Source organism: Bombina bombina, chromosome 1 (genome assembly GCF_027579735.1).
Source record: "Bombina bombina isolate aBomBom1 chromosome 1, aBomBom1.pri, whole genome shotgun sequence".
NCBI classification, from domain to species: domain Eukaryota; kingdom Metazoa; phylum Chordata; class Amphibia; order Anura; family Bombinatoridae; genus Bombina; species Bombina bombina.
This window is the reverse complement of record NC_069499.1, coordinates 1330778266-1330805844: the sequence shown is the minus strand read 5'-3', so window position 1 is coordinate 1330805844 and position 27579 is coordinate 1330778266. Positions and strand designations below refer to the sequence as shown.

Sequence of the window (27579 nt, the reverse complement as noted above, 5' to 3'; positions counted from 1 at the left end):
TAGCCTTATTGTCTGTGGACTAAAGTCCAGATTGGCTCTTCCTAATAAGACGAATGGTGGATACAAAGAGAGAAGCACTCTACCAGGAACGAACAACAGCTCATCAGCTAGTTCTATGGCGATTTACCACCAAGGAGCAGCCTCTTTTAGACCAGTTGTGCTTTTTACAGAGGAGCACTTTGCTGAAGTATATCAGTCTGATCCCGCCAAGTAAGGTCAGTCTAGCCCCGAAATCCCAGGCAATTCTACTCTGAACAAGGAACATGACAACCCAAGATGATCGTTTCGGCCTCCTTCCATTCCTCTAAGCACACTGGGCAAGGAGTCCACGTCTGGTTTCCCCCAAAACCCTTAAAGAGACCTCCCCAGGGTCATATTAATTTGCATATGAAGAGAGAAGCGCTCTACCAGGAACAAACAACAGCTCAGTAGCATGTTCTATGGCGATTTACCACCTAGGAGCAGCCTCTTTAAGACTAGTGTCGATGGAGTATGACTATTGAAAATAATTGCAGTAAAAAACATAATTTATGCTTACCTGATAAATTTATTTCTCTTGTGGTGTAACCAGTCCACGGATCATCCATTACTTGTGGGATATTCTCCTTCCCAACAGGAAGTTGCAAGAGGATCACCCACAGCAGAGCTGCTATATAGCTCCTCCCCTAACTGCCATATCCAGTCATTCGACCGAAAACAAGCAGAGAAAGGAGAAACCATAGGGTGCAGTGGTGACTGTAGCTTAAAATTAAAAAATACCTGCCTTAAAATGACAGGGCGGGCCGTGGACTGGATACGCCACAAGAGAAATAAATTTATCAGGTAAGCATAAATTATGTTTTCTCTTGTAAGATGTATCCAGTACACGGATCATCCATTACTTATGGGATACCAATACCAAAGCTAAAGTACACGGATGAAGGGAGGGACAAGGCAGTTACTTAAACGGAAGGTACCACTGCCTGTAAAACCTTTCTCCCAAAAATAGCCTCCAAAGAAGCAAAAGTATCAAATTTGTAGAATTTTGAAAAAGTATGAAGCGAAGACCAAGTCGCCGCCTTGCAAATCTGTTCAACAGAAGCCTCATTTTTAAAGGCCCATGTGGAAGCCACTGCTCTAGTATAATGAGCCGTAATCCTTTCTGGAGGCTGCTGGCCAGCAGTCTCATAGGCTAAGCAGATTATACTTCTTAGCCAAAAAGAAAGAGAGGTTGCCGAAGCCTTTTGACCTCTCCTCTGTCCAGAGTAGACAACAAACAAAGCAGATGTTTGACGAAAATCTTTAATAGCTTGTAAGTAAAACTTTAAAGCACGAACCACGTCCAGATTGTGTAATAGACGTTCCTTCTTCGAAGAAGGATTAGGACACAAGACGGAACAACAATCTCTTGATTGATGATCTTTGTGTATCGGAATGTAAAGATAAGCATCCTTTAAATCCACTGTAGTCATGTATTGACCCTCCTGGATCATAGGTAGGATGGTACGAATAGTCTCCATCTTGAATGATGGAACCATGAGGAATTTGTTTAAGATCTTTAGATCCAAAATTGGTCTGAAGGTTCCCTCTTTTTTGGGAACCACAAACAAGTTTGAGTAAAATCCCTGCCCCTGTTCCTCCTTTGGAACTGGGTGGATCACTCCCATAACTAGGAGGTCTTGTACACAGTGTAAGAATGCCTCTCTCTTTATCTGGTTTGCAGATAATTGTGAAAGGTGAAATCTCCCTTTTGGGGGGGAAGCCTTGAAGTCCAGAAGATATCCCTGGGATATAATTTCCAACGCCCAGGGATCCTGGACATTTCTTGCCCACGCCTGGGCGAAGAGCGAAAGTCTGCCCCCTACTAGATCCGTTACCGGATAGGGGGCCGTTCCTTCATGCTGTCTTAGAGGCAGCAGCAGGCTTTTTGGCCTGCTTACCTTTGTTCCAGGCCTGGTTAGGTCTCCAGACCGTCTTGGACTGAGCAAAAGTTCCCTCTTGTTTTGCATTAGAGGAAGTTGATGCCGCACTTGCTTTGAAGTTTCGAAAGGCACGAAAATTAGACTGTTTGGCCCTTGCTTTGGACCTATCCTGAGGAAGGGCATGACCTTTTCCACCAATGATATCAGCAATAATCTCCTTCAAACCAGGCCCAAATAGGGTCTGCCCCTTGAAGGGAATGTTAAGCAGCTTAGACTTTGAAGTAACGTCAGCTGACCATGATTTAAGCCATAGCGCTCTGTGCGCCTGTATAGCAAAACCATAATTCTTAGCCGTTAGTTTAGTCAAATGAACAATGGCATCAGAAACAAAAGAATTGGCTAGCTTAAGTGTTCTAAGCTTGTCAAGTATGTCATCCAATGGAGTCGCTACCTGTAAAGCCTCTTCCAGAGACTCAAACCAGAACGCCGCAGCAGCAGTGACAGGAGCAATGCATGCAAGGGGCTGTAGGATAAAACCTTGTTGAATAAACATTTTCTTAAGGTAACCCTCTAACTTTTTATCCATTGGATCTAAGAAAGCACAACTGTCCTCGACAGGGATAGTAGTACGCTTTGCTAGAGTAGAAACTGCTCCCTCCACCTTAGGAACTGTCTGCCATAAGTCCCGTGTGGTGGCGTCTATTGGAAATATTTTTCTAAAAATAGGAGGGGGAGAATACGGCACACCTGGTCTATCCCATTCCTTAGTAATAATTTCTGTAAACCTTTTAGGTATTGGAAAAACATCAGTGCACACCGGCACTGCATAGTATTTATCCAGTCTACACAATTTCTCTGGCACTGCAATTGTATCACAGTCATTCAGAGCAGCTAAAACCTCCCTGAGTAACACGCGGAGGTGTTCAAGCTTAAATTTAAATGTAGAAATATCAGAATCAGGTTGCATCATCTTCCCTGAGTCAGAAACATCACCCACAGAAAGAAGCTCTCCTTCTTCAGCTTCTGCATATTGTGAGGCAGTATCAGACATAGCTCTTAAAGCGTCAGTATGCTCTGTATTTCGTCTAACTCCAGAGCTATCTCGCTTTCCTGTAAATTCAGGTAGTCTGGCTAATACCGCTGACAGTGTATTATCCATGACTGCCGCCATGTCTTGAAAAGTAAACGCTATGGGCGCCCTAGATGTACTTGGCGCCATTTGAGCGTGAGTCCCTTGAGCGGGAGTCAAAGGATCTGACACGTGGGGAGAGTTAGTCGGCATAACTTCCCCCTCGTCAGATTCCTCTGGTGATACATTTTTTAAAGACAGAATATGATCTTTATTGCTTAAAGTGAAATCAGTACATTTGGTACACATTCTAAGAGGGGGTTCCACCATGGCTTTTAAACATAATGAACAAGGAGTTTCCTCTATGTCAGACATGTTTGTACAGACTAGCAATGAGACTAGCAAGCTTGGAAAACACTTTAAATCAAGTTAACAAGCAAATATAAGAAACGGTACTGTGCCTTTAGGAGATACAAATTTTGACAGAATTTGAAAAACAGTGAAAAAAGGCAGTAAATCAAATGAAATTTTTACAGTGTGTATAATAAGCTAACAGAGCATTGCACCCACTTGTAAATGGATGATTAACCTCTTAGTTCAAAAAACGGATCAAAAAAACGATATAAACGTTTTTTAACAGTCACACCAACTGCCACAGCCTTGCTGTGGGCCTACCTTCCCCAATAAACGATTTTGGAAAGCCTAAGAGCCCTTTAGAGATGTCCTATAGCATTCAGGGGACTCCTGGAGGAACCTGGATGTCTCAGTCTGTACAAGTTACTGCGCAAAAAAAGCGCTAAATTAGGCCCCTCCCACTCATAGTAACACAGTGGAAAGCCTCAGGAAACTGTTTCTAGGCAAATTTAAGCCAGCCATGTGGAAAAAACTAGGCCCCAATAAAGTTTTATCACCAAAGAATATATAAAAACGTTTAAACATGCCAGCAAACGTTTTATATTGTAAATATAAAAGAGTATTACCTCAGAAAGTAAGCATGATACCAGTCGCTATTAAATAACTGTATTCAGGCTTACCTTACACAAATTTGGTATCGGTAGTATTTTCTAGCATTCACATCTTCTAGAAAAAATCTTAACTGCACATACCTCATAGCAGGATAACCTGCACGCCATTCCCCCGCTGAAGTTAACTCTCTCTTCAGTCATGTGTGAGAACAGCAATGGATCTTAGTTACAACCTGCTAAGATCATAGAAATCACAGGCAGATTCTTCTATTTTTCTGCCTGGGACAAAATAGTACAACTCCGGTACCATTTAAAAATAACAAACTTTTGATTGAAGCAAGATAACAGCTACATTTGACCACTTTCCTCTTACTACCTCCATGCTTGTTGAGAGTTGCAAGAGAATGACTGGATATAGCAGTTAGGGGAGGAGCTATATAGCAGCTCTGCTGTGGGTGATCCTCTTGCAACTTCCTGTTGGGAAGGAGAATATCCCACAAGTAATGGATGATCCGTGGACTGGATACACCTTACAAGAGAAAGGATGCTTTTTCTAAAAACATTAAGACTTGGCTGATATGTTATTCTATAGCAACACAACAGAAATGTCTTGTAATTACAACATGTTTACTGTCCCTTTAAGCTTTATATAATTGACTTAGGAGCCAAGTTTGACTGGAAACAAGCCACATCACCTGGAAGGGCTGACCGCTTCACTGAGAACAGCTGGAGAATCTATGCTGGTAAGACCTTAATTAACCTTAGAATGTGGACCACAGCTGGTGGTGACCTGTTAGACATCAGAGTGATAATGTGACCTGTTAGACATCGGAGTGATATCACTAAATGCTAACATTTTAATAAGCATCCAGTACTTGATGTATTGATAATCTGTACATATTCCATTTTACAGAAGCTAAAAGCCTTATAATTCAGTCAAGCAGAATGAAAGATTTTTTATATTTCAAACTATCGGACGGAATATATGGAAAATCAGCCATATTACTGTAAAACAGAATCGCTTTCCTTTTTTGAAATGATAAATACTGTTATGCCATCGCTTGGTGCAATTGAAAAGAAGAATATGATCAATTATTTTTACAGGATTAATCATCTCAATAACTTTACAATTTATAATATCTACCACTTTGTGTCTTTTTCGGATTAGTTTTTGTTAAATAACAGAGATTATTTTATAATTATTATAATTATTATTGATCATGAGCACATTTATTCCTGTCATACGATCTCTAAATTCGAGACTCTATGAAATCCACCTCTGGGTCTCTGCTGTCTTGGATGACTTAAAGTGATGGTAAATTTTAGCCATATATGTAATTTTTTTTTTTTTATGGCAATGATACATGTAGTTTTTTTATTCTTTTTTTTTTTTTTTTTTTAAATCTATCCATAAAAAGGGTTAAATCTGTGCCTATATTAATGCTTCTATTACAATGTTATGCCGGCCCACTGGGATGAACTCTTTTTAACTTTTATGACAATTCCAATGAATATCCAATCAGTGTGTGCGTCATATAACACTTTTGAAGTCCAGCCCCTTAGAGTAGGTGGGGCTGCTCTCTATGTCACAGCCCAGCCAAAAGAGGAAATGAAGGGGTGTGGAGGAAAAGAAGATACCAAGTAGGATTATAAATATTTTATTGTAAAATATTCACTTAATATATTTTTCTTTACAACAATCTTAAAGTCTGAAATTTACCATCACTTTAAACTTCTTACTAGCTAGTAAGACTATGGGCCTGATTATTAAAACTTTGCTGCATCACATGTGAGAAATCAAGCTGACACTTTTTAGTTGGTGAGAAAAAAAACAGCAAGATCTATAGGGGTAAAATGTTTACAGAATATACCAGACTTGGCAGAGATATTTTAGCAACACCCATGGAACACCCCTGTTCACCCAATTAGCAGAGACCGGGAAACACATTTTACAATAAGGAAAGTAATACACTTTGAACTTTGTATTTTTAATACACATTTCACTGTGTTTTCTGCATGTGCAGTGTAGTTTTATTACGATTTATATTGTGCACCTTAAATCATTTCTTTACAGCACAATTTCAATACAAATTTTATTTTTTCCATAAAATTTATGCAGAACAATTTATTTTTTTTACTGCGTTTTTATTTTCTTATACAATCTCACAAACAAAGAGAGCTTTTTAGAATCATGCCCTATAGCTGAAAACCCCTAAATACTGCATTCTTCTCATAAAATAAGCTGTGCTACTTTATTTGTGTCCTGAATTAACAATTTGCACAAACTGCTGTCACATTTTCTTATTTTAACATGACCATAATGAATCACATAAAATCTCTCTTCATGAAGATGTTGATTACTAGGCAGTTTTATAATCTAAGGTAGCCATTTGTATGACCATACACTGATCTCATCTGGAAAGGCTAAGATTTGTAATTATATCCTTCCATACTGCTGACTGAAGACCACAGTACTGTGAGATCTGATCGTTTGCTCTACCAGTTCCACTGACATAATAAGATAGAGGATTTTTTTATTCACATTAGAATAAAAGATTGAGTTTCATTGCTGTGATTTGAAACCAGGCAACTGATATATGTGAACAAAGGGAGCAGATCGCAAAGTAAAACTAAAGAAATACTATATAACAAATCACATGGAACACAGATTAAAAAAAAAAAAAAAACGTGTCACTCCGTTAAAATCAATATGAAAAGCAATAGGTCTTACGCCTTTTGGCTACTCCGACTAACGTATTGACCTTAAAGGGACAGTCTACACTAAAATGTTTTTATTTAAAAGGATAGATAATCCCTTTATTACCCATTCCCCGTTTTTGCATAACCAACACAGTTATATTAATATACTTTTTACCTCTGTGATTACCTTGTAAAAAGTGCCTTTGACAGACATGCAGTGTAGTCAATCAGTGAAGACTCCTAAATAACTTCACGGGAGTGAGCACAATGTTATCTATATGACACATGTGAACTAGCATAGTCTAACTGTGAAAAACTTTCAAAATGCTCTGAGCTTGGAGGCGGTTTTCAACTGTTTAGAAATCAGTTTGAGCCTAGCTAGGTTTAGCTTTTCAAAAATACCACCAAGGGAACAAAGCAAATTTGATGATAAAAGTAAATAGGAAAGTTGTTTAAAATTGCATGCCCTATCTGAGTCATGAAACTTTAGATTTGGCTTTACTGTCCCTTTAACTTCCCACAGCCTGCCAAGGTTTTAAAACGGTTTAGGACCCACCTCCTTATTATTCAAACATCAAAAATCTAAATATTATATACACATAATAACATCGAAAAAGTGTAACTCTATTATTATTTTTACTTGTGTTATTTTTTTATTAAACTATGGAATAATAAAGGGAAAGTGAGTGCAACTTCAGCCCAATCAATGCCACGCGCTCTTGAATCTGATCTGCAGCAACTAATTTGGTACCATCTGTGGTTTCAGTGATTCCATGAGTCATAACAACACAGATGTCTGAAGAAGTGGAACTAAGCATAAAATTAACCCCATTAAAGGGACATAAAACCCAATTTTCTTTCATGATTTAGATAGAACATAACATTTTAAACAACTTTCTAATTTACTTTTATATTTTCTTCGTTTTCTTGTTATCCTTATATAAAAAGCAGAGCTGTAAGCTCAAGACTGTGCATGTGTCTGCAGCACTATATAGCAGCAGTTTTGCAACAATGTTATAGATAAGCAGGAGCACTAGATGGCAGCACTATTTCCTGTCCTGTAGTGCTTCAGGCATGTGCACGCTACCTACCTAGGTATCTCTTTAACAAAGAATAACATGAGAATGATACATTTTTGATAATAGAAGTAAATTAGAAACGTTTTAAAAATTGTATCCTCTATCTGAATAACGAAAGAACATTTTGGGGTTTAATGTCCTTTTAAGGTTTTGTGATCATCAACCAATCAGTACTCAGTATTTGTTAATTATTAGAAGGGTTTTAAAATAACCTCCATAAGGCAATGGCAAACATTACATCTCTCTGAATCTGTACTCTTTTTACTGCCAGAATATATGAAAACCACAAAGTGTTCTAATGAGTCCAGTAGTGTCGCAGGGGTTACATCTGACCGCTGGAGTCTTTCCCTGCAGCCCCCAAAAGAGATATATATATATATATATATATATATATATACGCACACAACATATATCTTATATGTAAATCTATAAACAATTTCACTCCCTTTAATAAATAAAAAGTGTTCATAGGTTATCTTTCTTATGAGCAAGTATTTTACTGCTCCGACTCTATAAGAGAGAGAACAAGAATGTTCAAAATGTCCTGCATCCCAAACTGAAAACTGAGACTCACCCTCCCTCCATGTTCCACCTTAGAGCGACCGTAACATAAAAATTAAAGGGACATAAAACCCCAAATTATCTTTCATGATTCAGATAGATCATGCAATTTTAATCAGCTTTCTAATTTACATTATTAACTATTATCAAATTTGCTTAATTCTCTTGGATCCTTTGTTGAAGGTGCAGCAATGCACTACTGGGTGCTAGCTGAATAAACATGGTGAGGCAATTTACACTGTTCTACAGGCTGTACACTCACTACTTTACATTGTAGCAAAGTGGCATTTCTTCAGTGTTGTCACATGAAAAGATATAATAACATATTTACAAATATGTGAGGGGTGTACTCACTTTTGTGAGATACTGTATATGGCGCAACCTATGTGTTCAGCTAGCTCCCAGTAGTGCAATGCTGCTCCTTCATCAAAGGATACCAAGATGAATTTAATAATAGAAGTAAAGTGGTAAGCTGTTTAAAATTATATGCACTATCTGAATCATGACAGAAAAAATTAGATTTTCTGAATTTTTATATAAAAGAAAAAGCAAGCAAAACAAACAGTGTGTATTTCAATGGTATATAATTGTATGCAGAATTACATCTTCAGTATACTAGATCTAAAGTGGATACAAGGTGTGGGTGGTTGTAGTAAATAGGTGAGAACATTACCAGTAACCAGACTGAGCTACCACAAAGACACAATCCTATATTGATCAGTCAGATTACTTACTACTGGTGCTTTTTCCTCATTTAGATAGGCTGCTGTAGGTAGGTAGCAAGCAAGGTGTGTTCACAGCAAATATTGCAGCAGTGATGGGTATTGCATCATGTCTATTAAACTGACATTAAACACATTGTTTCCACTGCCCAAGGAAGACTGGAGTACATACAAAAACCCTCAAGTTTTTTACCCAGCTACATGCTACACAGTAATGGCTTAATCAGTGCAGGAGCTCATTTATATCGGCCCCAACAGATGAAATAAGATAAACGTACCCAAGATTCTTTTCAATAGTTATATGTTCCTGCACTGGAAAACTATGCAAACCTTTGCTAACAAAATGCAATTTTTAAATTACTTTTAGTATATACAGTATTTAATTGCTAATATATATTATGGATATACAAAAATGACAGAAAATGTTAGGAGTAGTGCTTTAACTGCCATGTCTTTCCGCAGCCCATATTTCTCCATATCATTTCTACCTCAAAGGGACAGTCTAGTGCAGAATTGTTATTGTTTAAAAAGATAGATAATCCCTTTATTACCCATTTCACAGTTTTGCATAACCAACAGTGTTATAGTAATATACTTTTTACCTCTGTGATTACCTTGTATCTAAGCCTTTGCAGACTGCCCTCTTTTTTCAGTTCTTTTGACAGACTTGCATTTAGCCAATCTGTGGCCTCTCATTTGTAACTCCACGGGCGTGGTCACAGTGTTATCTGTATAGCACACATGAACTAACACCCTCTAGCTGTAAAAACTGCCAAATGCATTGAAATTAGGGGTGGCCATCAAGGGCTTAGAAATTAGCATATGAGTCTACCTAGATTTAGCTTTCAACAAAGAATACCAAAAGAACAAAGCAAAGTTAAAGCTAAAAGTGAAATGGAAAGTTGTTTAAATTTGCATTCCCTATCTGAATCATGAAAGTTTAATTTAGACTGTCCCTTTAATTGTAACCTTTTTTGGAGTTCCTTTGTTGACCTTTAATACCACAGAATCATGTTGGAAAACTGAAAAGATTAAATAATTTCTGTGTTTGGAAAAGTGACTGTTTTGTTTTCTGAAAGCGTCTAAACTAACTGTGTAACAATAAATACATTACTTGGAGACTAGTGGGATAGTTTATAGAGAAGTTGGGGATATGGCTCAGCTATCCGGACACTTCCTGCAGGGAAGCCGTTTAGAACAAAGTGAAAGACTTGGAACAGGAAGACAGGCTAACCTCGTACACTGCAAGCCGCTGTTTCAGGTCTGGGTCAGATCCCTTGTTGATCATATGGCGTTGAATGATCTTCTCCATTCCCTGCTGTTCTAGACAGTCTGTGACGTCGTAAAAGGAGTCCTGGTCGGGAAGCGCTGCCAGTGTCTGCAATAACACAATTTGGATGTGTGCATTAGGCAAATATCTCCTGTTTACAGCTGTGACTCATATTCTGAAATGGGGGATCATCTACATTTCTATCATGTATCACCTAAAAATGACAAATCTCAGATCACATGACTAATTTGTACATATAATGAGTCATTACTCTAATCAATGTCCAGTAATCATAACTAGAGACAAATATATGTTTCTAAAACTGCTGGATATCAACCAATTCCAAAATGCAGGGTGTACATCTTTATTACAGCAACAATCTATAGTGTCAGACAGCAAGATTACAAGTACCGCGTTAGGACTTCCCTGCGCGCGATGTGCTCTTTTCGCAATCATTTTCCATTGTGCAGGTATTACAATTCTTGAAAAAAGGCGATTGTGCACGCGCATTCGTCTTTTACGCAACAATCCTTTTCGGCTCGAAGAGCTGTAGTTAATAGCTTTGCGCAACAAAAAAGTTTCACGAAACACTTCTATGGGGATTATGTGAACACGCACGCAAATTACGCATTACGCGGCTTAACGCACCCGCAACAAAAGTTATTTCTCAAATGTAATAGCTGAGCAACCCCAAATTCGCAACCGATTTTCCGCACGACTTGTAATCTTGCCCTAAGACAGTAACTAGTTTTGTTTCGGTATTGTTCAGTAATATAGTCCAAAATTATATTAAAGATGGACAACGTGAATGTGAGGAAACATGGCAAAATCAATCAAGCAGGACGCAAAATTACATCTAATACTGCCAAAAAGAGAACTATAATGTAGGTATGTATTATTACCTGAAATACACAAATATTTGCTGGCTAACAAAGGATTAAATCAATGTTGCCCGACACTCATAGCAGCTGTTTCACCCAGTGGCATCACTAGGGGGTGCGGGCCACACCCGGGTGACACCCTCCAGGGGGTGACACACCAAAAAAAAATTATTTTTTTTTTTTTACATTTTATTGAAATTCAAAGAAATACAATGTAGAGATGCGTATATTTTTTATTAGAGGGTCCAGCATTTGTGAACATTAGTGGGACTGGGGAAGTTGTAGACACGTATTTTTTTGCCCCTTGAGCCAGCGCAGCAATTTCTACAAACAGTTTTCACGGCTGCTTTTGCTTGTTTGTACTTTGCTCCTCCCTGCCCAATTTCACTATGAATGTTGTGGACATGTTGTGGGGCTTGGGAAGTTGCGCTGCTAGCCTAAACCTGCCTGCCTATCTGAGCTCACTGCTCAGTGACATGTGGAGCAGTGGAGTCACTCACTACTGTGCTGTCTCTCTAAACGGGAACCAGGAAATCATGAGGGGGATGCCTGGCACCTGACCGCATGACTGTCTGACACTGTCTCTAAAGTGAAGGAGCCACGTATGATGCCCACCAGACCGGTACGGTTACTGTACAATAAGTTTGCACTGAAGAGGTAGGAGGGGTGGGCAGGGGGGGGTCAGGGGGTGGGCAGAGAGCAGAGGTGCTTGGCCATAAGCGGTAGGCAAGCGGCCCAGGGCTGTGCACTGACAGACTTGGAACAGAGTCAGAGAGCAGAATTTTCATAGTTTGCGCGCCTAAATCTTTTCTTTAGTGATTTATTTTTAGAGTGCTCTGTTTATCTTTCATTTGATGCTCTACTGAGCCAGGGAGCAGCTCTAGGCATGAGCTTTATAATTAATGCAGTGCAGTTTACATATTTTGTATGTGTGTATGTCTGAGTTTTGTGTGTGTGTGTGTGTGCCTGAGTGTTGAGTGTTTTTGTGTGTGTGTCAGTGTTTTTGTGTGTGTGTGTGTCTGAGTGTGTTTCCGAGTGTTTGTGTGTGCATCTGAGTGTGTTTTTAAGTGTGTCTGAGTGTGTCAATGTTTGTATGTGTGTGTGCCTGTGTTGTCTCAATGTCTCAATCTCCTCTTTGCTGTTGCAAGTTAAAGGGACACTGAACCTAATTTTTTTCTTTTGTGATTCAGAAAGAGCACGCAATTTTAAGCAACTTTCTAACTTACTCCTATTATCAAATTTTCTTCATTAGCTTGGTAACTTTATTTGAAAAGCAAGAATGTAAGTTAGGATGCCGGCCCATTTTTGGTGAACTTGGGTTGTTCTTGCTGACTGGTGGATAAATTCACCCACCAAGTGCTGTCCAGGGTCTGAACCAAAAATTGTCTGGCTCCTTAGCTTAGAGGCCTTCTTTTTAAATAAAGATAGCAAGGGGACAAAGAAAAAATGATAATAGGAGTAAATTAGAATGTTGCTTAAAATTGCATGCTCTATCTGAATCACAAAAGAAAGATTTCGGGTTCAGTGTCCCTTTAAAAGGGACAGTCAACTCCAAACATTTTTTTTTGTTTAAAAAGAAAGATAATCCCTTTATTACCAATTTCCCAGTTTTGCATAACCAACACTTATATTAATATACTTTTTACCTCTGTGATAACCTTGTATCTAAGCATCTTCTGACAGCCCCCTGATCACATGGCTATTTATTTATTATGTATTGACTTGCATTTTAGCCAATTGGTGCAGTGTGAGCCACAACTCCACGGGAGAGAGCACAATGTTATCTATATTGCCCACATGAATTACCAGTCTAATAGCTAATAAAAGCTAATAAAAAGAGGCTGTCTGTAGTGGCTTAGAAACAGGCAGAAATGTAGAGGCTTAAATGTTATAAAGTATATTATTAATACAATGCTGGTTGTGCAAAGCTGGGGAATGGGTAGTAAAGGCTTTATCTATCTTTTTAAATAATAACAATTTTGGAGTTGACTGTCCCTTTAAAGCTGTATGGGAGTGGCCAAGTACCAGGCCCCTGCCTCAGTCCATAAATCTGTTGGGTAAACTACAGAAAGAAAGCTCTCAAATGCACAGGGTGCTATAAGTTGGAATCTCATACAACAATGCACTGTACAGATCAAACACTTCAGCAGGTACAGAACTCCATCTCAAATTTACTAACTCCAGATAGATAGAAAATGAACTAACTCAACAAACAATGGCGGGAGGGGAGATTAACCTACTTCAATGTTCAGTGGCCATTTACCCTCTTGTTCTGATATGGTTCTACGACAATGTGAGATTAAATCAATTCTATAAAATCAGACTATTTATGTATGTACATATGCATCTAAAACTAAAACTATGGTGATAAAAAACCTACTTTATTAATGAGAGTCATAGTAAACACCAGCAGCTCAGAGTCAGCTCCATTTTTCTCCTCTAGGATTTCAATTAAATGTGACCAGGGACTGGAACCTGAAAAACAGTACGTATAAGCAGAATAGTTTTATTTACACAGAATTTTAAATACTGAATATTACCTAAATATGGACACACTCAATGGGCCTTTTGGTTCTTACCTAATTATTTATTGTTTAAAAAGATAGATAATCTCTTTATTTCCATTCCTCAGAACCAACACTGTTATATTAATATACTTTTCACCCCTGTGATTACCTTGTATATAACACTCTGCAGGCAGCCCCCTTATCTCAGTGCTATTTATAGACTTGCATTTAAGCGAATTAGTGCTGACTCATGAGTAACTCCACAGGAATGAGCACGTCATCTATAGGGCACACATGAAATAGCAGTGTCTTGCTGTGAAAAACTATAAAAATGCACTGAGATAAGAGGCAGTCTGTAGTGGCTTAGGAACAGGCAGAAATGTAGACGTTTAAATGTTATAAAGTATATTAATATAACAATGTTGGTTGTGCAAAGCTGGGGAATTGGTAGTAAAGATGTTTGAGTACACTGTCCTTTTAAGCAACCATACAGTACAAGACATTGCAAACAACTGACTTATCAGAGGTATAAAAGGACCGTTTGCCCTAAAAGGTTCTCCCCTTTAATTTGTCTGCTGCAGTGTATTAATTATTTACAAATAGTTTATATTTATATCAGCAAAATAAATAGATGATTTCGCCTGTGGTATCCCTACCTACTCTGAAAGTTTCTATACTTAAGTATAGGCATTCAAAAAGCTGTGTAAACATAGCTAGCAGAAGAAATTACATGCCCAGTGGGAGGTATGTGAGATAAGTAATACAATGTTAAATTTCCAATTGTTCTTTCTTTTATTGGGATAAGGTATACAAACAGAGATAAGCATTTGTGTGTAGCGAAAGTGCTAACATAAGGAGATCTGCAAGCTCAACCCGTTTTGGAGGGTTATGGTGTCAAAGAACAAAAGCAGCTATTTCATATACAAAATGAAACATAAAGAAGCAGTTTCTCATATGTTTTATACTCTGCTGCTAGTATAAGTAATTAGAAACACATTAAGGAAAAAAACTATTTTACAGTATACTGTCCCTTTAAAGTATGAGTTGAAATTAAACTGCCTGTGGAATGTGGAACAATTATGCATGAATCCACAAACCTTATTGTGTATCAGATGTCAGAACATAGGCTGCTTACCTCGATTGTGATCTACAGTGTTTACTGCCTTAATGAGCAGAGAAGCATTGGATTCTGTGTATTCCACAAAAACTATGAGAAGCTTGAGAGCAGTTTTCACAACCAGTCGGTACTGCGAGAGAAATAAACGTTACCAGCAACTGTAAGACGTGCAACTTTCTTGCAATATAAAAGACAATAGTGATAATGTTTTCACTGTAGAAATCAAAGTGCCTGAATATAAAAACCTGCATTATTATACACAAATAGGGTAAATGGGAAAAAAATTATCTTCTGCGTCTACTAAGCAGCGCTGTGCACTAAGACACAGATCAACAATTATTATTTTATTGTGACCCACTCATTATTGACTTTGTCAGTAGAGATTTATTTTTAAAAAAACACATTTGTTAAGTCATATTAATTATAAACTATCATAAATAGTAGACAACCACAAAAAGGTAAAGCGGAAGGGAGAGCACATAGATGTAGTTGCTTTAAGAAATAGATATAAAAAAATGATAATGAAAGAACAATATTACTGTGTAAAACTTCCCAAACCCCATGGCCGTCTCTCTCTCACTTTGTCAGAACACAAATGATGTGCAAGAGGTTTTATAACAAGTTGTCTGCTTTGTAAGTTTGGGATAAGCTCACCGGACTCCCGCAGAGAGTGTACAGCCACTGGATGGTCTCGTTATGATTTATCACTCCATTCATCCCATCCACAAACAGCATGATCTGACTCAGAGCTGCAGGCGGAAAAAAAAAAGGTACAAGTGAGGATATGTGCGGCAGTTCATTTTATCACCGAGTTATCTCCATATCTTGTAATGCCACGTAGCATCCCTATACTGCCACTTCAGTTCTGATCCTCCCGCGGCAGTGGCTGGGGATAAAGTATCTGCCTCAGCAGCCTTCACTGACAAGCTGTAAATACCACTGTTCCAGCTCTAAAGCTTTCTTCACTTTCCCATCTGTGCATTGTCCCAGATACAGCCGAACAAGAGAGCTGTTGCTGAGGCTCGTTTGCCCAAACTCATTGTTCCATTGCAGCGTTTGGAAACAATTTTAGATGTTTGGAACATAAGATGCTTTCCTGCCATTACCAATGCGTGTGGCTGATATGCAACGTTCCTTACTGTTAAAGGGATATTCCAGCCAAAATTGGAAACCACATGGGTGCATTTTGGTATTGAACAGAATCATTTTTGTAATATACATGCATTAGCAAAAATGCTTCTAATAATAGCTACAGCTGTTTCAAAAGTGTATTTAAGTATGCACCGTGCACCAGCATTTTAAACACAGCACTTACTCGTAGAGAAAAAAAGTGCTTGTAATGACTCAATTTGTTAATTGCTGACATGATATAAGCCCCATTGATAATCTGAGCAGCTGCATTATTTTAAATGTGTGTGCAGTGACAATATCGCGCTATGCTTCACATGCACGTGCAGAGAAAAATGTTAACACTAAAACAGTGATAACTTTTACTAGAAGCATTTTTGCCAAACATGTATATTGCAAATATGTTTCTATTTAAAGATGTAATAAATCTATGTGCATTTAAATCTTGACTGAAATGTCCCTTTAATGCTAATTCTTTCGTTTTCAGACTTTGCTCTAATAAAAATGTTTTCAGTTTGGTTTAATGTATTGCTATTTCTCTTTAATCTGATTTCTTGCTAATGAAGGCCAAATGGTCAGTACTTGACAACCGTATTATCAATAATAGGGTGTCATGCACTATGCCAGATACATAACATCATACAAAAACAATGGATTACACAACAGAATATATGGCCGGAGAACACACTACAAAGCATAATACAAGTTTTCTTTTTTTTCAAGATAATTATACAAGGTGCAGTCAAAGGGGGAACACTAACACTACATTATATGAGGCTTTAGAACAGTATACAGAGATGTGGGCTAATTAATTAAAACCTTCAATAAAAAAGCCACAAGATGTTTACAACCCCATACAGGGTATGTTACAAACTTGCCAAGGAAATCTGTTATAAGTAACATAAGCGTGCAACAAATAATTGAAGGAACATAAAAGTGTGAAAAAAAAAAAAAAGATTGATTTTAATATAATTGCATGGTTGCTTGCATATTGTCACTTATTTACTCCTGCAATAGAGTTAAAAACACATAGTTAAAGTCAGCTTCAGAGCAGTAATTCACTATTGGGAACTAATCCCTGACGACGTGCCTGTCGGCATGAAACATGTAGGTTGTTTCTAGCACTGTTTGGTTCTTGTATGAGACCTTGCACCTATTACCAATAAAAAGGTAAAGGTGTCCGTCACTGCATACCTCTCTGGACACATATGGTGAGCCAGTGACAAAAGACATGTGTGTGTAGCCACAAATCCCCAGCTAGTTCCAAGTAGTGACTGATGAGTTAGAGACCACAAAAAAAGGATACATTTGGAAAGAGTCCAAAAATATTTTTAACATGATGGTTTTTTTGTTTTTTTTTTTATAAATGTATATGTGATTGGTGTATATAACTTTAATTAAAACTTAACATTTATTTGACAATTAAAAATGGGAGAATATACTTAAAAACAAAATCTGCAACCCCTTTAGACCTATATTATATGTTCACAATATCTGGTAAGTAAATTGGCTCTTATACTAAGGTCTATGCTATAGTGATTGGTTTAGCTATTTCACTCAACGTAGGTTACTCTCTTATTAAACCACAATTATTTAGTACAGAGGGCAACTTGTGTAAAATTAACTTGTTGCTTATTCTTTCACCATTCAGTGGTTAGTATATATAGGCTCATATGTCTGTGAACATAGTGATTTGTTCCTTCACGATCAGGTGATTTACCAATATATGAACCTAATCTTTATAACCTATATTTCTATTATGAGTAGAGAGGCTGATGTATATTTTTCTAATTTATTCCAGGTTCTGATTATTATACCATTCTATTTAGAGCTGTTGAGTAAAGGGTTAAATCAGTTGAGGGTTAAGTTATATATCCCTTACAATGTACAGTATTGGTAATATATACTGTGTTATGCCAATAATATTTTGTTAATGAATCCTTTAGTTCAGTTGTTTTTAAATGATCAATTCCAAATATTTAATGGATATCAACTTGATATTAAGCTGCTCAACTGATATTTAGATGCTACGTGTAAATTCTTATCTGCCGAGATGATGATCTGACTTTATGCTTGTCCATAAAATAACAATATTACATCTGGTTAACTTTATACTGACAAGTATGTTTGCACAATAATAATGATCTCATCCATAGTAAATAAACAGCATATCTTGCAAAAGAATGTGATGGCTTCCATAGCTAGTGATTCACTGTAGTTTTAAAATACGCATCTATTATTATGTCTGATAATAAACTATTAGTATTACTGACACACATGCCATCTATTTGCCAAATAAATTAGACACTATGCGTTTTTATCATGTTTTATGAGCCGCTAGTGGTAATATTCTTAAGCCTCGTAAAGTTATTAGGAAATAAAGATTACTTCAGATTAATTAGAATCAAAGAGACCGCATCCTCTCCCCACCATTCCCTGACATGTTTTGCCGTTGTGAGTCTTTCTCAAAGGATGTTACATTGTAAGGGATATATAAAACTTAACCCTCAACCAATTTAACCCTTTACTAAACACCTCTGAATACAGAGCCTCTCTACTCTGTAATACAAATATAGGTTATAAAGATTAGGTTCATATATACAGGCTTATATTTTTAAATCACCTGATTGTGAAGGAACAAATCACTATGTTCACAGACATATGAGCCAATATATACTAACCACTGAATGGTGAAGGAGTTGCCCTCTGTGCTAAATAATTGTGGTTTAATGAACCTTGAATAAGAAAGTAACCTATGTTACGTGAAATAGCTAAACCAATCACTATAGCATAGACCTTAGTATAAAAGTCAAATCACTTACCAGATATTGTGAGTGTATAATATAAGTCTAAAGGGGTTGCAGATTTTGTTTAAAGTGTGTTCTCCCATTTTTAATGGTCAAATAAATGTTAAAGGGACAGTCAAGTCCAAAATAAACTTTCATGATTCAGATAGGGCATGTAATTTTAAACAATTTTCCAATTTACTTTTGTCACCAATTTTGCTTTGTTCTCTTGGTATTCTTAGTTGAAAGCTTAACCTAGGAGGTTCATATGCTAATTTCTTAGACTTTGAAGGCCGCCTCTTAAGAATGCATTTTAACAGGTTTTTCACCACTAGAGGGTGTTAGTTCATGAATTTCATATAGATAACACTGTGCGCATGCACGTGAAGTTACCTGGGAGCAATCACTGATTGGCTAAACTGCAAATCTGTCAAAAGAACTGAAAAAAAGGGGCAGTTTGCAGAGGCTCAGATACAAGATAATCACAGAGGTAAAAAATATATAAATATAACTGTGTTGGTTATGCAAAACTGGGGAATGGGTAAAAAAGGGATTATCTATCTTTTAAAACAATAACAATTCTGGTGTAGACTGTCCCTTTAAGTTTTAATTAAAGCTATATACAACAATCACATATACATTGCTAAAAAAAATGCATATTAAATATGTTTTGAGTCTGAGTGCTTTCTATTTGTTGCCTTTTTTGGGTCTCCCCATCAGATCTAAAAAGTTTTTAAAGATACATAATAGCACCACTACCCCATAATAATATAAGTGAAGAAATTTCACAATTACTCATAAGGGTTAGTCCATATCTATGAAAGTAGTGCCATTGTTTTTTTGTTGGAAATATAGTTCCCAGTAGTGCATTGCTGCTTCTGAGCCTACCAAGATATGGTCTTCAACAAAGCAGAACAAGTCTCTTAAAATGACATGTTCTATATAAATCACTAATGTTCATTTTGCCTTTCATGCCCCTTTAACAGTAAGTTGCATATAAGTAGGACCATAAGTGCATCATGAAATAGGATATAAGAGAAAACTAAAGAGATTATATTTTAAAGGCTTCGCTACAATATACAGTGACAAGAAGAATCCATTATAAGAGATAGCAATGTACTATAAATCACATAAGCCCACTAGAAGGTGTTGATGAACTGTAGACATAGTGTACATCTAACAAGCAATGTCTATGATAAAACATATTCACTTGTGCACGTGCTAAGGGCATTAAAAGTGAAACATGGAGATGTACAACATGAACAGGTTAAACACAAAGACAGTCACAGGACCAACCTCTGAGGATATAATTCTGATAATTCTGGTCAGCTTCTGCTCCTACTTTTATCAAGCAGGTTAATCCTTCTGAATTGACAAACTCAGGTACCAAATCCTTGTCTTCCTGCACAAAACAATAGGTGAGAGGTTAGGCTGGTAGCAGTGGGCAAAACACATATTCGAATTCCTGGCATTCTCTGTAATTTAAGGGAGCAGAGTTTCACTAAAGTCTGTCACCTTCTGCTTTTTTTTTTATACACTGTGTCATTAATAGAACCTCATTACACCCATCATCTTCTAAAGAGGCACATACATGTTACCAATTCATGCCACAAACTGCAAGCGTTAATAGCCTGTCCTGTAGTCTCCCAAACAAAATGAAATACACAAAATCCCTGTGTCCCATAATTCTAAGTGTATGGACGCATAATGAACAAAAATAGAAAACCCAGTACCATGCATGAAAACCATGTCAAAGAATGTATATTTGAAAAGCAGATGAAAGTTTGTAATTTGTCTTTTATTTAGGATTATAGTGTAAACAACATTTGACATACGTAAAAAACATAATTTATGCTTACCTGATAAATTCCTTTCTCCTGTAGTGTAGTCAGTCCACGGGTCATCCATTACTTATGGAATATTTATCTTCCTAACAGGAAACTGCAAGAGAATTACCCAGCAGAGCTTGCTATATAGCTCCTCCCCTCACCTATCATAGTCAGTCATTCGACCAAAGCAGACGAGAAAGGAGGAACCATAGGGTACAGTGGTGACTGGAGTTTAATTAAAATTTAGACCTGCCGTAAAAACAGGGCGGGCCGTGGACTGACTACACTACAGGAGAAAGGAATTTATCAGGTAAGCATAAATTATGTTTTCTCCTGTTAAGTGTAGTCAGTCCACGGGTCATCCATTACTTATGGAATACCAATACCAAAGCTAAAGTACACGGATGAAGGGAGGGACAAGGCAGGAACATTAAACAGAAGGAACCACTGCCTGAAGTACCTTTCTCCCAAACACAGCCTCCGAGGAAGCAAAAGTGTCAAATTTGTAAAATTTTGAAAAAGTGTGAAGCGAAGACCAAGTCGCAGCCTTGCAAATCTGTTCAACAGAGGCCTCATTTTTAAAGGCCCAGGTGGAAGCCACAGCTCTAGTAGAATGAGCTGTAATCCTTTCAGGGGGCTGCTGTCCAGCAGTCTCATAGGCTAATCGTATTATGCTACGAAGCCAAAAAGAGAGAGAGGTAGCCAAAGCCTTTTGACCTCTCCTCTGTCCAGAGTAAATGACAAACAGGGAAGAAGTTTGACGAAAATCCCTAGTTGCCTGCAAATAGAATTGCAGGGCACGGACTACGTCCAGATTATGCAAAAGTCGTTCCTTCTTTGAAGAAGGGTTAGGACACAGAGATGGAACAACAATCTCTTGATTGATATTCCTGTTAGTAACTACCTTAGGTAAGAACCCAGGTTTAGTACGCAGGACTACCTTGTCTGAATGAAAAATCAGATAAGGAGAATCACAATGTAAGGCAGATAACTCAGAGACTCTTCGAGCCGAGGAAATAGCCATCAAAAACAGAACTTTCCAAGATAACAACTTGATATCAATGGAATGAAGGGGTTCAAATGGAACGCCTTGAAGAACATTAAGAACTAAGTTTAAGCTCCACGGCGGAGCAACAGACTTAAACACAGGCTTAATCCTAGTTAAAGCCTGACAGAAAGCCTGAACGTCTGGAACTTCAGCCAGACGTTTGTGTAGAAGAATAGACAGAGCAGAAATCTGTCCCTTTAACGAACTAGTAGATAAGCCCTTTTCTAAACCCTCTTGTAGAAAGGACAATATCCTAGGAATCCTAACCTTACTCCATGAGTAACTCTTGGATTCGCACCAACGTAAATATGTACGCCATATTTTATGGTAAATTTTTCTGGTAACAGGCTTCCTAGCCTGTATTAAGGTATCAATAATCGCCTCCGAGAAACCACGCTTTGATAGAGTCAAGCGTTCAATCTCCATGCAGTCAGCCATCTATCAGCACCGCTCCCGGGTCCCTGGACCTGGATCCGTAACAAGGAAGCTTGGCGTTCTGACGAGACGCCATGAGATCTAGATCTGGTTTGCCCCAACGACGAATCAGTTGAGCAAAGACCTCCGGATGGAGCTCCCACTCTCCCGGATGAAAAGTCTGGCGACTTAGAAAATCCGCCTCCCAGTTCTCCACGCCTGGGATGTAGATCGCTGACAGGTGGCAAGAGTGAGACTCTGCCCAGCGAATTATCTTTGAGACTTCCAACATCGCTAGGGAACTTCTGGTTCCCCCTTGATGGTTGATGTAAGCCACAGTCGTGATGTTGTCCGACTGAAATCTGATGAACCTCAGAGTTGCTAACTGAGGCCAAGCTAGGAGAGCATTGAATATTGCTCTTAACTCCAGAATATTTATTGGGAGGAGTTTCTCCTCCTGAGTCCATAATCCCTGAGCTTTCAGGGAATTCCAGACTGCTCCCCAGCCTAGAAGGCTGGCGTCTGTTACAATCGTCCAATCTGGCCTGCGAAAGGTCATCCCCTTGGACAGATGTGGCCGAGAGAGCCACCATAGAAGAGAATCTCTGGTCCTTTGATCCAGATTTAGTAGGGGGGACAAATCTGAGTAATCCCCGTTCCACTGACTTAGCATGCACAATTGCAGCGGTCTGAGATGCAGGCGCGCAAATGGTACTATGTCCATTGCCGCTACCATTAAGCCGATTACTTCCATGCACTGAGCTACTGACGGGTGTGGAATGGAGTGAAGGACACGGCAAGCATTTAGAAGTTTTAATAACTTGGCCTCTGTCAGGTAAATTTTCATCTCTACAGAATCTATAAGAGTCCCTAGAAAGAGAACTCTTTTCCACGTTCACCTTCCACCCATGCGACCTCAGAAATGCCAGAACTATCTCTGTATGAGACTTGGCAGTTTGAAAACTTGACGCTTGTATCAGAATGTCGTCTAGGTACGGAGTCACCGCTATGCCTCGCGGTCTTAGTACCGCCAGAAGTGATCCTAGAATTTTTGTAAAGATTCTTGGGGCCGTAGCTAATCCGAAGGGAAGAGCTACAAACTGGTAATGCCTGTCTAGGAAGGCAAATCTCAGATACCGGTAATGGTCCTTGTGAATCGGTATGTGAAGGTAAGCATCCTTTAAGTCCACCGTGGTCATGTACTGACCCTCTTGGATCATGGGAAGGATGGTTCGAATAGTTTCCATTTTGAATGATGGAACTCTTAGAAATTTGTTTAGGATTTTTAAGTCCAAGATTGGTCTGAAGGTTCCCTCTTTTTTGGGAACCACAAATAGATTTGAATAGAATCCCTGCCTGTGTTCCGTCCGCGGAACTGGGTGGATTACCCCCATTAGTAAGAGGTCTTGTACACAGCGTAGAAACGCCTCTTTCTTTGTTTGGTTTGCTGATAACCTTGAAAGATGAAATCTCCCCCGTGGAGGAGAAGTTTTGAAGTCCAGGAGATATCCCTGAGATATGATCTCCAACGCCCAGGGATCCCGGACATCTCTTGCCCAAGCCTGGGCAAAGAGAGAAAGTCTGCCCCCCACTAGATCCGTTTCCGGATAGGGGGCCCTCTCTTCATGCTGTCTTGGGGGCAGCAGCAGGTTTCTTGGCCTGCTTGCCCCTGTTCCAGGACTGGTTAACTTTCCAGCCCTGCCTGTAACGAGCAACAGCTCCTTCCTGTTTTGGAGCGGAGGAAGTTGATGCTGCTCCTGCCTTGAAGTTACGAAAGGCACGAAAATTAGAATGTTTGGCCTTTGATTTGGCCCTGTCCTGAGGTAGAGCATGGCCCTTACCTCCCGTAATGTCAGCAATAATTTCTTTCAAGCCGGGCCCGAATAAGGTCTGCCCTTTGAAAGGAATATTAAGCAATTTGGATTTAGAAGTCACGTCAGCTGACCAGGATTTAAGCCACAGCGCTCTGCGCGCTTGAATGGCGAATCCGGAGTTCTTAGCCGTAAGTTTGGTTAAGTGTACAACGGCATCAGAAACAAATGAGTTAGCTAGCTTAAGGGTTTTAAGCTTGTTCATAATTTCATCCAATGGAGCTGTGCGAATGGTCTCTTCCAGAGACTCAAACCAGAATGCCGCCGCAGCAGTAACAGGCGCAATGCATGCAAGGGGTTGTAATATAAAACCTTGTTGAACAAACATTTTCTTAAGGTAACCCTCTAACTTTTTATCCATTGGATCTGAAAAAGCACAGCTATCCTCCACCGGGATAGTGGTGCGCTTAGCCAAAGTAGAAACTGCTCCCTCCACCTTAGGGACCGTCTGCCATAAGTCCCGTGTGGTGGCGTCTATAGGAAACATTTTTCTAAATATAGGAGGTGGTAAAAAGGGCACACCGGGTCTATCCCACTCCTTGTTAACAATTTCTGTAAGCCTTTTAGGTATAGGAAAAGCGTCAGTACACACCGGTACCGCAAAATATTTATCCAGCCTACATACTTTCTCTGGAATTGCAACTGTGTTACAATCATTCAGAGCCGCTAATACCTCCCCTAGTAATACACGTAGGTTCTCAAGCTTAAATTTAAAATTTCTGAATCCAGTTTACCCGGATCAGACCCGTCACCCACAGAATGAAGCTCTCCGTCCTCATGTTCTGCAAATTGTGACGCAGTATCAGACATGGCTCTACCATTATCAGTGCGCTCTGTTCTAACTCCAGAGTGATCGCGCTTACCTCTTAATTCTGGCAATTTAGATAGTACTTCTGTCATAACAATAGCCATGTCTTGCAAAGTGATTTGTATGGGCCGCCCTGATGTACTTGGCGCCACAATATCACGCACCTCCTGAGCGGGAGGCGAAGGTACTGACACGTGAGGAGAGTTAGTCGGCATAACTTCCCCCTCGTTGTCTGGTGATAATTTCTTAACATATAAAGTTTGACTTTTATTTAAAGTGACATCTATACATTGAGTGCACAAATTTCTATTGGGCTCCACATTGGCCTTTAAACATAGTGAACAAAGAGATTCATCTGAGTCAGACATGTTTAAACAAACTAGCAATGAGACTAGCAAACTTGGAAATACTTTTCAAAATTAATTTACAAGCAATATAAAAAACGTTACTGTGCCTTTAAGAAGCACAGAAAAACTAACACAGTTGAAATAACAATGATCAAAAATAGTTATAGCAACCAAATTTTCACAGTAAATGTATTAAGTTAGCAAAGGATTGCACCCACCAGCAAATGGATGATTAACCCCTTAGTACCCAAAAACGGATAACAATTATATAATTAACGTTTTTCTCACAGTCAAATACACTGTCACAGGACTACTGTGACTGATTACCTCCCTCAAAATGGATTTTGAAGACCCCTGAGCTCTCTAGAGACGATCTGGATCATGGAGGATTAAGTAGACAGATTGTGACTGAATTTTTACTGTGTAAAAAAGCGCTAAAATAGGCCCCTCCCACTCATATTACAACAGTGGGGAAGCTCAGAAACTGTTTCTATGCAGAAAACAAAAATGGCCATGTGGTAAAAATCATGCCCCAATAAGTTTTATCACCAAGTACCTCACAAAAACGATTAACAAGCCAGTAAAACGTTTTAAACATACATTTAAAAGTTATGTATTATTATTTACAAGCCTGCTACCAGTCGCTTTTACTGCAGTTAAGGCTCACACATTATTTCAGTATTTACAGTATTTTCAGAGTCAATTCCATTCCTTAGAAAATACATTCAGTGCACACACACACACACATCAGCCTGATACCAGTCGCTATTGCTGCATTTAAGGCTGAACTTACTTTACATTGGTATCAGCAGTATTTTCTCAGTCAATTCCATTCCTCAGAAAATAAATTACTGCGCATACCTCATTTGTTGCAGGGGAGCCCTGCATGCTATTCCCCTTCTCTGAAAGTACCTCACGCCTCAGATGAGAAACAGCCAGTGGATCTTAGTTACGTCTGCTAAGACCATAGAAAGAAACCCAGGCAGATTCTTCTTCTAATGCTGCCTGAGAATAAACAGCACACTCCGGTGCCATTTAAAAATAACAAACTTTTGATTGTAGAAATAAACTAAGTTAAAAAAACACCACAGATCTCTCACAGCTTCCTACTAGTTAGGCTGCAAGAGAATGACTGACTATGATAGGTGAGGGGAGGAGCTATATAGCAAGCTCTGCTGGGTAATTCTCTTGCAGTTTCCTGTTAGGAAGAGAAATATTCCATAAGTAATGGATGACCCGTGGACTGACTACACTTAACAGGAGAAATATGCCCCCATGTATGATACAGTTATAAGTAATTGTAGTTGCTCAGTGCTCTTTTTGTGCAGGGAACGGTTCCAATGTGTTCTGCATTTATATACATAAAATAATACAGTTGGATTTTTGCTTTTGGGACACTGAAAGCACAGAGTAGAACAGCATGAGGATTGCATATTCCTAGACAATAAACATCTGGGCTGAGCTTGAATGTACAGCTGGACACAGCATTTCCTAGAAATGTACAATTACATGGGATATTTATGTCATCATTTTATTGTCAGAATTCCTACCTGGAACAATTGCTTGAGAGAGAAGAGAGATCTTCTCAACTCTGGGCCATTGGAATTGTATAGTTTTTCTAGAGAAAAGAAAACAAAATGTTAGGTTTTAAAAAGTACTTCTTTATAAATTACAGAAATGCCAAAAATTTCAATGATTTATATAAGGAACTCAATATTTTATAAAACAGTTATTCATTTTAAATTATGAACAAATTTAATGGACAAATGAAATTTTTTTTTAGGTATTCTGAATAAAAGATTTCAAAAATTGAATATAGCAGTAAAAAAAAATAAAAAAAAATTAAAGGGACAGTCAAATCCAAAAAAAACTTTCATAATTCACATAGGGCATGTTATTTTAAACAACTTCCCAATTTACTTTTATCACCAATTTTGCTTTGTTCTCTTGCTATTCTTAGTTGAAAGCTATATTTAGGAGGTTCATATGCTAATTTCTTATACCTTGAAGATCGCCTCTAATCTGAATGCATTTTAACCATTAGAGGACATTAGTTAATGTGTTTCATATAGATAACATTGAGCTCATGCACGTGAAGTGACCTAGGAGAGAGCACTGATTGGCTAAAATGCAAGTCTGTCAAAAGAACTGAAATAAGGTGGCAGTCAGCAGAAGCTTAGATACAAGGTAATTACAGAGGTAAAAAGTTTATTATTATAAATTTGTTGCTTATGCAAAACTGGGGAATGGGTAATAAAGGGATTATCTTTCTTTTTAAACAACAAACAATCTGGTGTTGACTGTCCCTTTAAAGGGACAGTCAAGTCCAAAAAAACTTTCATGATTCAAATAGGGCATGTAATTTTAAATAACTTTCCAATTTACTTTTATCACCAATTTTTCTTTGTTCTCTTAGTATTCTTAGTTGAAAGCTAAACCTAGGAGGTTCCTATGCTAATTTCTTAGTCCTTGAAGGCCACCTCTAATCTAAATGCATGTTGACAGTTTTTCACCACTAGAGGGCGTTAGTTCATGTGCTTCATATAGATAACATTGAGCTCATGCACGTGAATTTA

General features: G+C 38.3%; 1 protein-coding gene across 1 annotated transcript in view; it reads right to left on the bottom strand.

Annotated features, from left to right (window-relative positions):
• Positions 1 to 27579, bottom strand: part of FHOD1 (formin homology 2 domain containing 1) — a 387262-nt gene that overhangs the window by 154592 nt on the left and 205091 nt on the right. The window contains exons 4-9 of the mRNA XM_053719455.1: positions 26554 to 26621; positions 19983 to 20088; positions 15427 to 15521; positions 14791 to 14902; positions 13529 to 13623; positions 10232 to 10375 (exon numbers count right to left, since the gene is read on the bottom strand). Coding sequence (XP_053575430.1) covers positions 10232 to 10375; positions 13529 to 13623; positions 14791 to 14902; positions 15427 to 15521; positions 19983 to 20088; positions 26554 to 26621 — 620 coding nt within the window. The remainder of the gene's footprint in view (positions 1 to 10231; positions 10376 to 13528; positions 13624 to 14790; positions 14903 to 15426; positions 15522 to 19982; positions 20089 to 26553; positions 26622 to 27579) is intronic.